General features: G+C 31.5%; 1 protein-coding gene across 1 annotated transcript in view; it reads right to left on the reverse strand.

The window, feature by feature from the left end:
* Window positions 1-6263: 6263 nt before the first annotated feature.
* Window positions 6264-17267, reverse strand: part of LOC139499146 (orexin receptor type 2-like) — a 70314-nt gene continuing 59310 nt past the window's right edge. Inside the window, exons 4-6 of the mRNA XM_071287830.1 lie at window positions 16809-16962; window positions 12319-12437; window positions 6264-8232 (exon numbers count right to left, since the gene is read on the reverse strand). Coding sequence (XP_071143931.1) covers window positions 8066-8232; window positions 12319-12437; window positions 16809-16962 — 440 coding nt within the window. The 3' untranslated portion in view covers window positions 6264-8065. The remainder of the gene's footprint in view (window positions 8233-12318; window positions 12438-16808; window positions 16963-17267) is intronic.

The following is a 17267-nucleotide window of genomic DNA, read 5'->3' on the forward strand; positions in this document are numbered from 1 at the left end:
TTTTTTGCTCCTGCAAAAACTCTAACTAGTAAGATCTAGGCCAGCTTATAAACTTAACAAATGGAATGGAGTCATAGATTTTGAGGATTTTATTCGAACGGTAAAATTAATTTTTCAACAACTTTACAGATTTCACGACAATAATGAAAAATATTCTGAATATTTCGTTTACTACAAGAGATTTGTAGCTAATGCTAATGTTGCTAACGTCGTCGGGTTGTTAGTGGAGATTGATAGTTCTCCATTGTTCTCTCGGCGTTCAATTGCAACAACAATAACTTTATTATATATATTTTGAATAATAATGTCGGAATACAAAGCACTTGATACCAAAACTATCTCTATATTAAACTCTGTACTTGCTGTCGTGGCAGATCTCCAGACAAAATGTGGAAAGCTTGAGCGGGAAGTTTCAAGGATATCGCAATTTGAGGGGAAATTAGACGCAATGATAACAAGAATTGAACACGTGGAACAGAAGTGCGAAATTGTGTTGAACCGAAATAAAATGATCGAAGAAAAAGGAGAACAAATGAGTACGGTTGTGCATAAAATTATAGATCGCTGCAAAGAAAATATGTCGAAAATATCATTGCTAGAAGAAGCAAAAGATAACAAAGAAAACACATTCGATATAAAATGCGTCAATGACCGATTGTCAAATATGGAGAGCAATGTCGAAGAGTTACAATGGAGATCAATGACTAACAATATCATTATATCCGGATTAAAGCACGAGCCAAATGGGGATACAGAGAACATTGTAAGGGATTTTATCCGCAAAAAACTCGGAATCGTTGAAAATATGAATTTCGTTTCTCTACATCGTTTCGGAAAGCAAAGACAATATATAATGATTAAGTTTGTATCTTTGAAAGATAAACAGTTAGTCATGAGGAACTGTCACAAATTAAAGGGGACAAACATTTCTGTCCGCGCACAATTTCCTGTAAAAATTGAAAAGAAGAGGAAAAGCCTATATCCTGTTTTAAAGCAGGCAAAAAAAGACCGAAAGAAAGCTGTTTTGATAAGAGATAAACTTTTCATAGAAGGAGAATTGTACAAAACAAACGATGACAGAGTATCAAAATACATGGATCGCAAGGAAATACCGAACAGAAACAGCCAAATTTTTGAAGCCGATGAATTATCGGATAAATGTCCATTAATTAATTCGACCCGACCCAGTGATTTTAACTCATGGAATTGTCCGATACCAAATCTGCGGGAAATGCTGAAGCGGAATAGAATTAATTCTGACGAACCTAATACGTAATTTAAAGCCTGGCCTATACAAATTAGTGCGAAGTGCATGAACTCTATCAATAATCTATCTTGAAAAATTATTTCTATGCTAGTTCTATCCTAAACTTATTTCACAGATACTGAAAACTTCTTTTTCACCCGTAGTGATAAAAGGTTTGCGTTATTTTTTATTTTTTATATTTATTGAGCAATTTATTATTTTGTATACTACATAATGCTGCTCTTGTTGCACACAATATGTGCCTGAGTGTATTAATAAACTTGTCTTGTCTTGTCTTGAGTTTTGGTTTGGTCCTAAATTTTGCGACAGAAAGGATTATTCCCAATTCAAGATTTGGTCTTGTCATGTTTTTAAGTTTAATAACGTATAAATAGTCATTTTCATTTCACATATAAACATATACTTTATCTCAAATGTTTTATTAATAATATTAAGCGGAATCCGTGTAATTAGATATCATATTTATAGAATTGACAATTGAAACAGGGAATGTGTAAAAAGACTACAATCCGATAAGATACCAGAAACACAGCTTAAAACCACCTATATGTCTTCAACGCACCGATAAAATCCCGCTCCTGGAGTCGGAACTCAGATGACCCTTTACAATAATGTATACTAGTTTAGTAAACGCCACTACGAACTCCGAACAGATAAGCATGAACCAAAAAAGATTTCGATGTTAGAAAAGGAAGAAACTAAGCAAAATGGAAATTGTCAACTTAAATTTAACATAAAGTAAAATCACATAAATACCTTTCTCTGGGGAATATTTAAAACGGAACGTGTATGTCAAATTCGAGATATAAGTCTAGAAATGAGGCGGAGGAAGTCGTGTTTGTTGTTTCTTTAATTTCTAATTCTAGGGGATATACAATTTGGATTGTTAATGGAACATCATCTATATATATCTGACATAACATTAAATGACCTGGCTTCTTTGATCTTGTTTTTGACAAGTGTCTGAAGGAAATCCGACTTGTTTGAAAAAAAGACGAGGTCGACTAGGAGAGGCGCAAAGTTCGTTACCATAGGAATGCCGTCAATTTATCAAAAAGTCTACCTCCAATGTAACAAATATGTTGAAAATTAGAAAAAAAGGATATTGATATCTTATTCCTCTGTGAAGCATGTAATACCTTTTTTTGGATATTAATAGAATATGCCGTATGATAACAAAGGACTACTTGATAGTGAAATAACAAAAATACCGAACTCCAATAAAAAATTAGACGGAAAATCATTGAACAAATGGCAAAATAAAACGCTAAAACACAGCAAACAAATAAAAAACGATTGTCATATTCCCAACTTGACACAATCATTCCCTCGTGTAGAACATCATCAGTTATTCACATACCAGCTCCAAACACCAATTTAACTAATCGAAAGAGTGTGCCCCATCATATAAAAATCAAGCGCAACCCCACCAGTTTAGGGTTTAGTATCATGCCATCATAAATTACACGAAAAGACAATAACCCGCAAATTACTCACTCAATAATTGATCATAAACCGGTTTGTCAATTATAAATATTAGCTTAAACATTATATTTGGATTTGTCTTTCGCAGTTACGAGGACAATGTTTAATTTGTTTATTGTAGAACATTGTCATATTTACCACAGTACGTAACTAAATTAGATTGGATTCACGGAAAAAGTTCTATCTTATTGAAGATAGCTTAAAATTATCGACGTCATCAATGACAAACATATGTTTTATCTGCTTTACAAGAAAAGGGTTATTGCTTAAATATAATACAATTCCTGTATTTGATGAGGTGAGTATGTGGTTTAATTGACTTTAAAAAAATGAAATTTACTGAGCATGACAGCCTTTTTAAACTTTGCTATACAATAAAACGATTATTGCATGAATATTATACAATTCCTGTTATTTGATGAGGTAAATATGTGATTTAATTGACTAATTAAAAACTGATATTTAATGTGACTACCAGCCGAAGTGAATATCAAATTTTCAAAAGTCAGTTAAACGACATATTTCGTTGAAGTGAATATCAGTTTTCCAAAAGTCAATTCCGCCACTTATTTACAGAAACAAAATACAGTCATTGTTTTATTACATCTTCCGAAGGATTTATTTACTACATAACAATTATTCAACGAAATTAATTGTACACCAAACATGTGACCATCATTATACCTGTAAAAGCACGTGACGTTAGTGCGTTGACGAGCACTTTTCTTCAGGCGAAAAACTACTAGAAAATAACAAATGGAATAATATTAGTTACATAGTGTGCTAGTGACCTAATACGATAAATATGGGGTCAGTAAATTCCATATGGGGTTAGAGCAAAGCTAGTGACCAAATACGATATATATGGGTGTCAGTAAATTAGCGAATCCCATATGGAATTTAATGTCCCCATATATATCGTATTGAGTCACTAACCCACTTTGTAACGAATTTATCTTACCGACTTCTATACTAGTCAACAAAAGAAACGATACAAGACTTTTTTTCAAATTAAAGATAAAGTTTTCCGTTTTTAGGACCAATATTGAAGGTATTAATACTTAATCATTATGGAAATATAAATCCGTTTAAAAAAAATATGTTTTTGCTATCGTGACGTTTTTTGACGATTTTTTTTTTTACACAATTTACATAAAACGACAATTTGAAAAACAGAAGTTCCAACTAATGATGCCAACCTCTCATTTAAAGGTAAAGACAATGTTTGACTCAAATTGTTTTTAAAAATCATACAGTTTCTTTGTTTATTTGTTAAGCAAAGTTCGGCCCCACGAGAAATCGTTAAAATGTATACATTATCAACTGATTTACCATAGACAGTATGTGTAAAGTGATATTCAAAAAGCGGTCACAATCTTAAAACTAATCCGAAAGGTTCCAAATTTACTGTGTGTTGTTTTCATATCTAAAACATTGATTTGAAACAAAAATAATTTCTTTTTATTGCATTTTTTGAGATTTCAAAAAAAAACTTTTTTCTCCAAAAATTTGAAAAAAAAAAAATATTTTAACCCATTAGTTACAACATGAAATACAACTTGATTAGCATATTGAATAGTTTTAAACAAATTTGAAATTTTATTTAGTACTTAGAAAATTACGTGTCGATTTTTCTTCAACTTTCCGCAAAACTAATTTGCACCCTATAATCGTTCACACGGAATTTAGATACTTTCCGACAAGTTTTGATTTTCATTATCACATGTGCATACATTGCAAATGAAAGCTTTTTAAAATGGTGTATCTCATTTTGTTTTATATTTAATACTTTTTGATAAATTTTATTTCAAAGTCGTGTATCGTTTCTTTTGTTGACTAGTATATTAGTATATTGACATTAAGAACCTACTTCCAATTGTCCATACAAGAACTAAAGACAAAAATAACAACTTGTTACCTTTAAATGTATTTTATGAATCTACTTCAATCGTTCATCATCAGTCTATTGAAACCCTTCAGATTTTCCCTCGACGCCATGTTTTTTTAATAGGGACGAAACTCCATTACTAACCGTGTATTGCAATAAGTCCTACCTTTTAAACATTTAACCAATCATATTCCTAGAAATGTATAAGAAGTAAGAGCAATCAATCATATTCGTAGAAAGGTATTGGAGGTAAGATAATGTTGAATAGTACCCCTGGTATAGAAATACATTGGTCTCGCAAGCTCGTGCATTTTATAACATCTACTCGGGGATAATAGCCACACATATTCATACAATAAACCAATATTGAGTATTTATTTAGTTGACCCCGAAAGTATTTATGTCGATGGTTTGGCCATAGATATAAAGCCATATATATAGTACTGACCCCTCATCAAAAGCAGATGCTATTTATCGAAATTTTATGACCCACTTATTCATTATTAAATATTTAGGTTGGAGTTAATTGTCAATAATTGGTAGATCTTTCGATCAATATCAAATAGATAACCAATTGGAAGAGTGTTTTATTTACGGTATATAGTAGTTAAATTTTAAGAACTTATCTATTTTATTTGAGTTTTGTATTCCTGCATGTGAATATCATCTCTGCCATGATGCAATACTAATAGCCTTAGGTTGATCACATTCGACGAACCATTTTACTATGACTTCTTTTTCTGATACAAATAAAACTGCATTCACCCGAGAATAAATTATATTTTTTTTTACTTCATTTAATCCCCAATGTCTTTATAGTGACTTCGTGTATGTAGATCTGTCATTTAGGAGGTTTACTTGTTTACAAGTAATTTTAAATGCCCCCCGGGTACAAACTTTCATTGATATTCATGTTGTTTACATGTGAAGAATCGTGATTGTATGCTATGTTTTTTTAATATTCAAAGACTGTGAGTGTAATAATTGCTACATCATATACCGTACAAGAAAAGCTGTGTTAGTGAACGATATACAACACAATTGTTTTGCTATCGTGTGCAGCAAGTTTTTGTCTCAGGTTGATCTGATTTCCCATATTTTAATAGACTGGAATTTTCAAGAGCAGATTTTGTTCTTAGACCAGTTTAATTAACGAAACTATTAGCCTGTAACAGGATGAAATGCATGTAGATACATGTGTTATTAACAAACTATTTACAGTATTTATTCATAAATGCGCATTCAATGGCATGTATTAAATATTTAAATAAATTACATGCTTGTTATCGGATGTCAATAAATACTTTTCGGGGAATAGCTTTTTAGATTATTTGCTCCACACGAACGGCATTCGTAGTACGGTAGTTCGTTCTACTTGAAAGTTGAAAATTGTTGGCTGTTATATCAATGGTTTACTTTTATAAATTGTTATCTGAATGGAGAGTTGTCTCATTGGCACTCACACCACAATCTTCATATATCTATTTGACCATACCATTTCGTCGTGTTTCCCTCCGGTGTAAACAATAAGATGGTTTAACCACCTTCTCGTTTTAGTCAGATTTATTGTACATTAAATATCTCTATTTCATGTTACTTATACCTTTTTTTAAACACATTAAGTCACAAAATAACAACTACTTTATTGTAATATTGTCACATTTACAACACTTAATACATGTATATCACAATTAGAATCCAACTGGGAAAAGGGGAATTATTTAACCTTGATGTTATGAAGTCCAGTCATCACTGTTATTGAAACGTAGATCAGCAAATGGCATAAAGTATTGGACATTTTGTGGCTAAATTTCCAAATACGTTAATAATGAATCTATCAAACGGTTACCAAAAGAAGTATTTACAACTTAAATATATTTTTTCATATTATTGTAGACAGCCACCAAACATATATTAAAACAAAATATACAATTACCGTCGTTCAAGCTATGCGATACCTTTGTTCGATACTTCCTTAATTGGCATCATATAATACTATAATACGTTAACCGTATATTTGAAGTTAAAACACTTATTTCGAGATGGAAGTATGAACATTTCAAATTGCACTTAGAAGTAACTGATTTCATAGATATCCAAATGATGAAACCGTGTTGAATTTGAATGTGACAGAAACTAAATTACAAGGAAAAGGGGAGTACGAAATTTGCATATGGTTTAGATACTCGTTTTTTTGTCGAATATCTTATGTTGACATCTTGATGTCTTACTATTCTATATTGTTGAAGTACTATTGTCTCAGTTACGTACTTTAAGGAATATTAAAATAACTATAAATTGTGATCATAGCTGTTGTAGGCTTCCTTAAATTTACACGGGATTTCTAAAATCTAATAATATTTAGGAAAACGTCTGTTGATTTTGTACACTGGGAATGAAGAGATGTTGAAAATAACGGAAGAACACAAAAGGAATTCAAAATGGTTATATAATCTTCGATACTTGTGTTGATTTCTCAATAGCCTTTTGTATGAAATGCTAATGAGACAACTATCAACAATGGCGATCATTTAGGTATGATATATCAACACAATAATTCTGAATAACTGAGTGCAGGATATTTTACAAACAAAACTTTAAGAAATTAACCATGTGATCTTTACAGTCTGAAATAATAAATAAAACTTTCGTTCAACATAAATGATTCAGTTACCAAAATCATTTGAAAAGAATTGTATATGATTACAGAAAACATAACAGGTTTGTATCATACAATGGTAATTGCACAGACACAAAATGAATACACCATCATTTTCATTAAAAGGTAATGTATCACCGGAAATTGATCAGATGTGATATATAATCTTTCAAAGCACTATATATTTGATATTGACATAACTTCAAATCGCAGATTTGGCCTTTTGTTTGGAATGTATATGTCGTGGAACTACTCCGGGATCTGGGACGCGGGATATCCGATGTTTCCCCTAAAATATTTATAGGTGAACCATTAAGATCAAACTTTACAAATCATTTGTAGTAGTGTTGTCTTACTTGAATCTATCTCTAGAGAAAACATCTCTGATCATAATCATTAATTTTAAATCTGTCTTGGAAAAACGTGGATAGGAACTAATCTTAGTATAAAATATGAACAAAATGTTCCTCGATTTTTTTCTTCATACGTTTGGAGGTGTTGGGAGTGAGAGATGACAGTTATCAGTGCACGATCGGTTGCGTATGTTTTATTATCACTTGTCACTAAATATTACTGTTTAATCTTTGATCACTCGACTATTGCGAAACATATCATCGTTAAACTAGTGAAACTTGGGTTGATATTATAGAGAAATATTTCGCCAAAAAGTTTCGAGGTAAGGACAAACACATTTGTGTTATTACACCTCTTTAGTATGATATGCTGAATAACAATGACAACAGTGCATCATTATATATAAATTGTTTTATCTGACTGTTGTCAAGGAAATCTGCTCAGTATGACAACTGTGTCTTTGACCTTCATGGTTACTGTAATGTGTACTTGAGAAGGTCATTCCTGGTCTGCTTGAACTTCTCTCTGTTATTCTGTATGAACACCGACATGCTAGAAAGAACTCTTTCCTGAATTTAGCTAAAAAATAAAAAACCCAAGAAAAACAATAAGCAGATATATAACTAAAAAATAATCTTAATACATAACAAAATCGGGTTGTCCATTTCTAAAGTAATCAAACAAAAACACTTATAAATGTCAGTTCAAGGTCAAATTTGCCTTAGGGACTTGAAACCATAGTTTCTTAATGGTTATAAAACATGTTCCGAAGAGCTGACAATTGAAAACAAGTCATCAAGTTCATATTTTATAACCAACAGCAAAAATTCGTTTAAAGAAAAGCTTTAAAAAATATAATGTTTTAACGACTTCATAATGCAAATGGTTGACCTTTGGTAGTTGCTTAAAGACATATTTGCTTGATGTGAATCATAGCCAGACGTGACCATTCACCATGTAAAAACAATATGCTTTGTAATGATTTGCTTGTGTGTTGGTTATTTCGTGTTTTATTGTACTATCTTGGAGCATGTTTTACTGTAGAATTTCACCTTTTGTCACGGTCTTTTTAAATTATTATGGTTCAAATTTATCTTGCCAAGACATTTTGCGCTATAATGAAAATCAAGATGAAATTAAATGTCAGTAATAATTGCACACTTATTCTAACCCTCCATATAATAAACAAGATATGACTTCGTGTAATCGTAAAAAAATGACAACCCCAAAAATATTTCACATTTGAACACGACGTTTTTATGTAGAAAATAATCGGCAAGAAAGTAGTAGAGCATTTAAGGAGTAAAACATTTTAGGAATTTCCAAGAAATCAAATAAAACTTGGCGTCATTTACTTATAACAAATAACTTGTTCTGGCTTTGATAGATTAGACATGACAAGAACACATTCGATGATAAGTGTCATTCGGGACGTTCAGTGTCAATTCGAGGGAAAAGTCCGATATAACGACAACAATACTTGACAGTCTTCGACCAAAAGGATGAAAAACATAGACACTTGCTGAAGAAATATATAAGCGGACAGACGGATGCACCGAGAGACAAGAGTAAACAAATATGCCCCCTCCTTTAAAAAAACAATTTTAAAACACAATGGATTAATATATCCTATTCAAAAACACTAAGGCAGAAATTTCTTGATCATTCAAAACACCATTCACCTATAAAGTATAAATCCTAAACCAATTAAAGAGCATTCACAATGTTGTAACAAGGAAAGCACATGCTGCTTCCTTTTATCAGTTTTGATATGACGTATCTATGACGAATGCCGTAGATAGAACTGATCTACCCTACCACATCATAAATATATTCGCTTACATTTTGTTGTGTGATGCTGATTGTATTTTCTCATTGATTTTTAGTGCGTTTGTTATGTTGGATGTTATTTTTCTTTTGTGTTTTTTTAATTGTGTATGTCTATTTTGAGAGGGTTTTTTGTTCGGGGTGATGTGGTAGTTTGTTGTAAGCTTTTTTGTCTTTTGATTCTGGTGGTATTTAAAACTAAAGCTGTTATCTTAGAAACACTAAATTCCTGTAGTTCGGTTTGGTACATATAATATTTTTTAAATTGTATATGATGACAAAAACAAATGTTCAAACCAAATGACTGCGCAGAAATATGGAATGATTTAAAAAAAAAATCATGATAAAATGGAATTTTTATTTATCTACTTGAAATCATTTGCAATGTCGTGACATATTATTGTTTTAACGAAGAAATTAACTGTCAGATTAAAATACTCGTGAAAGTTATAAATGAACAATAACCAACAGTTAAATGTCAGGATTCTTCGCAAACATGAAATAAGATATTGAAGCGCCTACTCAGTAATACAGATGTCTGTTTCTCGTCGCCTCTTCAGACAAATGTACAATGTTCCACATAAAAAAGCCGCCACGGATTCGTCTCATTTGCACTTTTAATGTGTTTGAAATTAACTTTTATCCATAGAACCTTTTTAGTACTTTTATCTAACATTCAACATCATTGAATATTTACATATTTATCATGATAAAACTTTCGTGTGATGGAGCAATATAAAGTTTTTTCTTCCAATGATACTTAGAAATAATTTTAAATGCATGTTTTAACCGTTCCGCTTCAAGAGAAGTGTATGTTGTAAAAAAAAAAATCCGTTTATTCAAAGCAGTGTAATTAGAACAAATGTCCTGGATGGATTTTAAAGGAGATACTCTAACAAAATCTTTCATTTTTTTCACATTTTAGTATCTGAATGCATGCAAGGTCATTAATTTGGAGGCGAGAAACTCAATGAAGCAAACCAGTATTCACAACAAATGTGATTTTGATATCTATTGTTGCTCTAACGTGACCTGTTTGTTGACATGTTTCTGACAACCCCTAAAGTTTATGCAAAACACTTTTCATAACAAACATATAATTGTGGAATTTGAAAATGCATATTTTAAATATCCAAAAAATATAATACTGTGTTTATCAGGATCACAAAATGCTTTAGCTATTTAATTTTAAAAAGTATAACAAAAATAAGGAGCTCCGAACTAAAAACATAACCGTATGGATTTGATTTTTCTTTTCGTATCTTCTACTTCTTTTGTTCACCTACCAATCTTACGATATATTTAATCAAGGAAATCATTTAAATATTAAATAGTGATAATGAGAATGAAAACATGTGTGTTTTTTATGTTTTTTTAACCCCCATAGCATATATTGTCTACTTATATTTGACATAAGATTATAAAATCAGATGGGAGATTACTCGCAGTTACTGAAAGCTAATTCCAAGGTATTACATTCCAGCTCCTTTGTTCTAACAGGGGTGATCTGAGCCGGATCGTCCCTACCAGATCACCCTAATTTGAGTTTCTTTGTTATGCATGCTTTCCTTTGTTCTGTAACATTTTGGCGGGAATGTCAAATCCACTATAAAACTTAATTAATTCTACGAAAACGACTATCTATCAAAATTCACGTAGAAAAAATCCAGTGTATATGCTGGGATTCGAACCCAAGACCTTAAGCATATCAAGCCATGCCACATACCACTACACCAGGACTACTGGCTACGAACTGATAGTAATTTGACATACTTAAAGGAAGCAAGATCTTTTTATGAGTGGGGCGAGTTGTCATACCTTTATTCAGTGTTGTCTTAGCCTTTTTCGTTAATAAGTGAGTTTAAAGACTGATTGTTCAATTTGATTTTACACTTTTTCAAAAGTGGGGTGAGTCGGTAAACAAGAGTGGGGCGATTTTTTTTTATATAAAGTGGCGATACAGTGTGCGCCGATTGGCAAGTGGGGCGAGTTGATATTGTTTGATATCTACTCATCTTGTTTGGGGGTCATAAAGGGTATACATCATAAAGTAATATATAGTGTATTTTGTAATGGTTGTGTGGCGTTCTCAACTAGATTTTATGAATTGTAAATATTTTTTCGTGTAATCTAAAACAGCTGGGATGTAAAATAGTTATCCCACTCGAACTTGGTGTGTCAGTGTTAGATCACCCTCTGGCCTCCGACAATGGGGGTGATCTTACACTGACACACCGCATCCTTATGGGATAACTATTAAATAACAACGTATGGAAAATCATGTATCTGAAACTAAAATTTAAATAGTACACATCCAACATGCAATGGATTTAATGGAAAACGTTATTATCAGTCGGATGACAACAAAGGTCTTTGTGCAATGATACAATATTGAACAAGATATGTCTGCCGTCGCATAACAACTTTGTTTATCAATGATAAACTACAATACACTTTAAATTAATGGACATTCGTCATTTTATTTTGTTTTTAGTTATTTCATTTACATTAGGAATAATAAAATAATGAAATTATGTCATATATTCGACTAGTTATTGTGTTTTCTTGTCTTTATTTAGAAAGGAAGAATAATCAAACTTTTTTCTTAAAACCCGAAGATCTAATTGTGTTAAAGTATTTATCAGTTGAAATATAATTTCTTTTTGATTGACATTTTATGACGTAGTTCAACAACCTGTCAAATATGCATGACATTATGAAAAGTAATGATGCATTTTTCTGAAAATTAAAGATAGACATTTTATAATAATTTTGATGCAATTAAAAAACGCATTATGACGTAGCAACGAAATAATAAAATATTAGAACTGTACTTACCACTCATAAAGTTATAAATGATTGGATTTGTGGAACTGTTCAGATAAGGCAACCAATGTGCAATATAATTGTAAGCTCTAAAAGTATTCTCTGGTATGGACTTGTGAACCCCTGCATACCTACAACATATAGAATGCCTCTACACATACATTCACAAAAATATTCAAAAGACCAATATCTTAACTATTTGGATTCGATCATTTTAACTCGGAAGAAAATATTTCCTGATACTTAAAATAAAATGGTTTTTTAAAACAAAACCCAATGTATTGGTACTTCGAAAGAGACATGAAAATCACAGTGTATTACAATTTGACGTAAACAACTATTGCATATGCAAATTAACAATAAAAAAGTCGCAGAAACTCGAAATGCTCATCTTAGAAAAGATTCAATAGTAAAAACCATCTTGATATAATTCAATGGCTTATTGCCTTAACTTTATTTTAAATTTAGAATTAGTCATGCTGTTCATTTTTGCACTTTACAGTTACTGTATTTTGGAGATAACTGTAAAAGAAGTCTTAAATTGATCAAATAGTGTTGTTTTTGGGCATTGACTTCTACATTATTAAGAAGTTGATTATTTGTAGATCCTATCGTACTGACCATAATGGTTATTTACAGTTTCTATTAATATTCTCAATTTACCGCCAAAAATACTTAAACCAGGTAAAAAGCTCATTGCAATGTTAAACTGTTAAGGTTTCTCCTCATATACCGTTTTAACAAAAATATGCATAATTGGCCTCAAGGAGACATTTCAGAGGCATTATATATCTGATTTTTCTGAAAATATCGGTTGATATATAATTTCACCTTAATAACTTTTATCATATGTACGTTTTGTTCTTACTGTTTCATTTTTCAGATATATTTTTACAACCAAAGATATAAGCTAAAACTGCAGTGTTAATTCTGTGTTCTATTTTCACTCCTATCAAAACGAAATGAGAATAATTTGCCTGACACACCATTTGCCAAGCTTCAAATCATTCGGCTAACTGGTACAAGAGGTGGAGGTTAAATATACTGTCAATTCATTATATAAATAAACTCATCATAGATTTCAGGACAAAATTTTGTATATACGCCAAACGCGCGTTTCGTCTACATAAGACTCATCAGTGACGCTCGAATCCAAAAAAAAGTTAAAAAGGCCAAATAAGGCCGAAGTTGAAGAGCATTGACGATCAAAATTCCTAAAAGTTTTGCCAAATACAGCTAAGGTAATCCATGCCTGAGGTAGACAATGGTAGAAAAGCCTTAGAATTTCAAAAATTCAAAATTTGGTAAACCGTTAATTTATAAATAACCGATTGAATATGTTTCAAGTATTACATGTGCAGTGTTATGATAATTGTTTCATCAAGGTTAAGACGCTGAAACAAAATCAAATATTGTTGTATAGTATTTCTTCACCATCTGATTTTCTTGCGTTGAATTGGGAAGCACTTTTTATAATTAAATTGCAAATATTACCTAACAAACAATAAACGTATTTATTTATCGTTTTTTAAAATACCATAGCAATGTAATGAACACAGAGAAGAGGACTGACTGACTATTCGAAAATATTCAATAAACTTTTGTTACGGGCATTTGACAAAATGTTGTCCGCTTGTATCTGTAATGCTTGAAGCATCTGGCATAAATGGCGATGAACAGTTCCAAAATGCAGATGAGAAGATAAGACGATCGATTGTAATAGGAATATATTTGACAAGAGGTGTTCATGTTTAATATACTTTTAAGACCATCTTATTTGTTGGTAATTACGACTGAAACAGATACTTCTTTACAAGATTGAGATTTTTTATCTGCAATAACGAAAGGGAATCCTATCTGAATACAATTTCATATTCTTCGCTGTTTTATGTGCTTTATATACGTCAAAAGGAGGGAATAAAAGGCAGTTTTTGTATGAATTAATTCTATGATGACCCAATGTCATAAAAAGATATCTTATTTAAAGTAATTAAACATGTAAATTTATAATTATAACCATTTTGGCTTCTCTACTTCCTTTAATTAGTTTCGATTACCTACCATGAAATGAAAAAAACGCAATCATTTAAAAGCTATCTGATCATCGTAAAAGATCTGTCTCAATTATTCAACGATTGCAGCGCCTTAATATAAGACAAAATGGTGTTATCATTACAGATGCAGTTTCCCATATTTAAAACTCATCATGCCAATCGTTTTGTCGGAACATCAATTCTAACAGGTGCGCGAATTTGAAAACAGGCGTAACATAGTCAATCCATTCTTAATATATAAAACAGCAAAGACAAAAACTAAACATGATTAATCGTTCAGGTGTTTTCTCAATAAAAGAAACAAAGTAAATTACAAAGATGTGTAGGTATATATAAAATTGCATTACAATCCGCTACCAATGTTGACAGAAAAACAGATTTACTGTATTCTAGAGCTTATCACATATGAACTAAAGAGGCGTCTAAAACACATGAAATTGATGTAGTTGAATGTATGGCGCCTTTAGGAAAGTTTGACATGTCACGTTATGTGCCCATTTTGCAATCTATCAGTCAATATTTGACTTGGGCTCTATTTTGTGATCAGCAGAAACATATTAAAATAAAAAAAAAGACTTGTTGAACGGTTCATAATTTATTTCACAGAAACTGTTTTGGCAGCCGGTCACTAACTGCCGGACTTCACCTTATTAACAAGTGAATTTTCCCCTCGGAAAAAATAGCACACAATGTACTTCTTGTGTCGGTTGATTATTTTCCGTCTGAGCCAAGTGTATAAAATATATACTTGTTCATATTGGAAATGTCTGATTATAAAACTTGTTAATACATTTGCAGTCTATGTAGGTTTAATGAACCAAACACAAACTTAGTATTGACAATGGACAATACCAAATTAATCACTATAAAATTAATATATATATATATATATATAACTTATCAGTTGAATATATATACATTTCATTTATAATCTCGATTCAAAATAAACAACAAAATATTTGGAATTATAAATATAGCGACCTTTGCTACAGTTCATGTGGATTTCTTCAGAGATCGGATATTATGGGTTCAATCCTCGTCCGGGTCAAACCAATGACTTGAAAAAAGCTATTTTTGATTTGTTAAAAATCCGATTCGTCGTGTTAATATAAGACAAAGGAGAGTCTATATTCACAGTATCAGGTTTCTCCTGCAAAATGCATTTATTTTACCACTGAACCATTCTTTTAAAATTGAGCCTTTTTTTAATCAACGAAAATGGAGAAATGATGTAATGGCTATATACAGTTGAATTGAAGTCTGGAGCTGGCATGTCAGTTAACTGCTAGTAGTCTGTTGTTATATATGTATTATTGTCATTTTCTTTATTTTCTTTGGTTACATCTTCTGACATCAGACTCGGACTTCTCTTGAACTGAATTTTAAATGTGCGTATTGTTATGCGTTTACTTTTCTACATTGGCTAGAGGTATAGGAGGAGGGTTGAGATCTCATAAACATGTTTAACCCCGCCGCATTTTTGCGCCTGTCCCAAGTCAGGAGCATCTGGCCTTTGTTAGTCTTGTATTATTTTAATTTTAGTTTCTTGTGTACAATTTGGAAATTAGTATGGCGTTCAATATCACTGAACTAGTATATATTTGTTTAGGGGCTAGCTGAAGGACGCCTCCGGGTGCGGGAATTTCTCGCTACATTGAAGACCTGTTGGTGACCTTCTGCTGTTGTTTTTTTTCTATGGTCGGGTTGTTGTCTCTTTGACACATTCCCCATTTCCATTCTCAATTTTATTCCCAATTAATACTGCTTTTATTTGAAGTAAAATATTATTTTTGTGATTTATATTTACTAATAAAGAGGTTACTAGTATGTTGCGTAGACCAGACCAGAGACTTATTAGAAACAACAAGAACAGTTGTTTATAGCTAACTGATGGTTGAATATGTTGCACTCATTGCTGTCACAATTTGAGACCTTTCCAATAAGGATCTTGTCGATACTGTGGAAAACATTTACTTTTATAAATTTATTGTTTACTAAAAAGCTTGTTTGTTGGAAGAAGTCAGAAACTTATCCCATGGCTAGCGAAAGCTTTTAACACGAGCCTTTAATTTGTACTAATGTTTGCTATAAACAGTAATTACATCTGGTATTGATGACTATATAAATGGTAAGACTACACTGAAATAAAACGATGTTGTTTTAAATGAAATGATATCCAAATAATTCTGTAAGATTTATTTTAAAGTTACAAACATCGAATAACATTCGTGTTCTTTCAATGATTAGTAGGTCTTGGTATTTATCGTGTAAGATGGTAAATAGAATATTAAATGTCAGTCTATATCAACTAACTTCAATCCTATATATATGGAGAATTTTATCGGATATTTTCTTAATCGAGTACAAAAAACTAATGTGTACAATATTGCAGCAAAAAGATTGAAAGCTATTGCTATCTGACACTTTGTAGGCTCAAGCATTACTCACCTGAGTATATTTAACAAATGAACTGGAAAGTAACATACAGCAAAAGCCACAACAACCGATATCAACATTTGTGCCGCTTTACGTCTTGCTGCAAGCTGGTCATTAGCTATATTCATCTTCTTACTCTCCATCATTGGTCTAGAGGATGCTGTAACTATTGACAAGAAGATTTGAATAACAGCAATGATAACAATAAGAAAGAGTTAAACTTTAATGTTGATCATATCAAATTTGCAGCTATCTAGCCAACGAGACTGATCAAATATATATAAGGTGACTTCTAAGGTGATGCATTTTCAAATTGGTTTTAAATGACGAATCAAATTATCGACTCAATATTACCATGTTCCTTATCTATAGAAAATGCAATGTCCAAAAATATTGTACTGAGAACTTAAGAGTTTACACGCCTACTCTTTTCCCTGGACTATTAAACATCGATCTGTATTGAGATCGTGA

This window comes from Mytilus edulis, chromosome 1, assembly GCF_963676685.1.
Source record: "Mytilus edulis chromosome 1, xbMytEdul2.2, whole genome shotgun sequence".
In the NCBI taxonomy this organism is placed as follows: domain Eukaryota; kingdom Metazoa; phylum Mollusca; class Bivalvia; order Mytilida; family Mytilidae; genus Mytilus; species Mytilus edulis.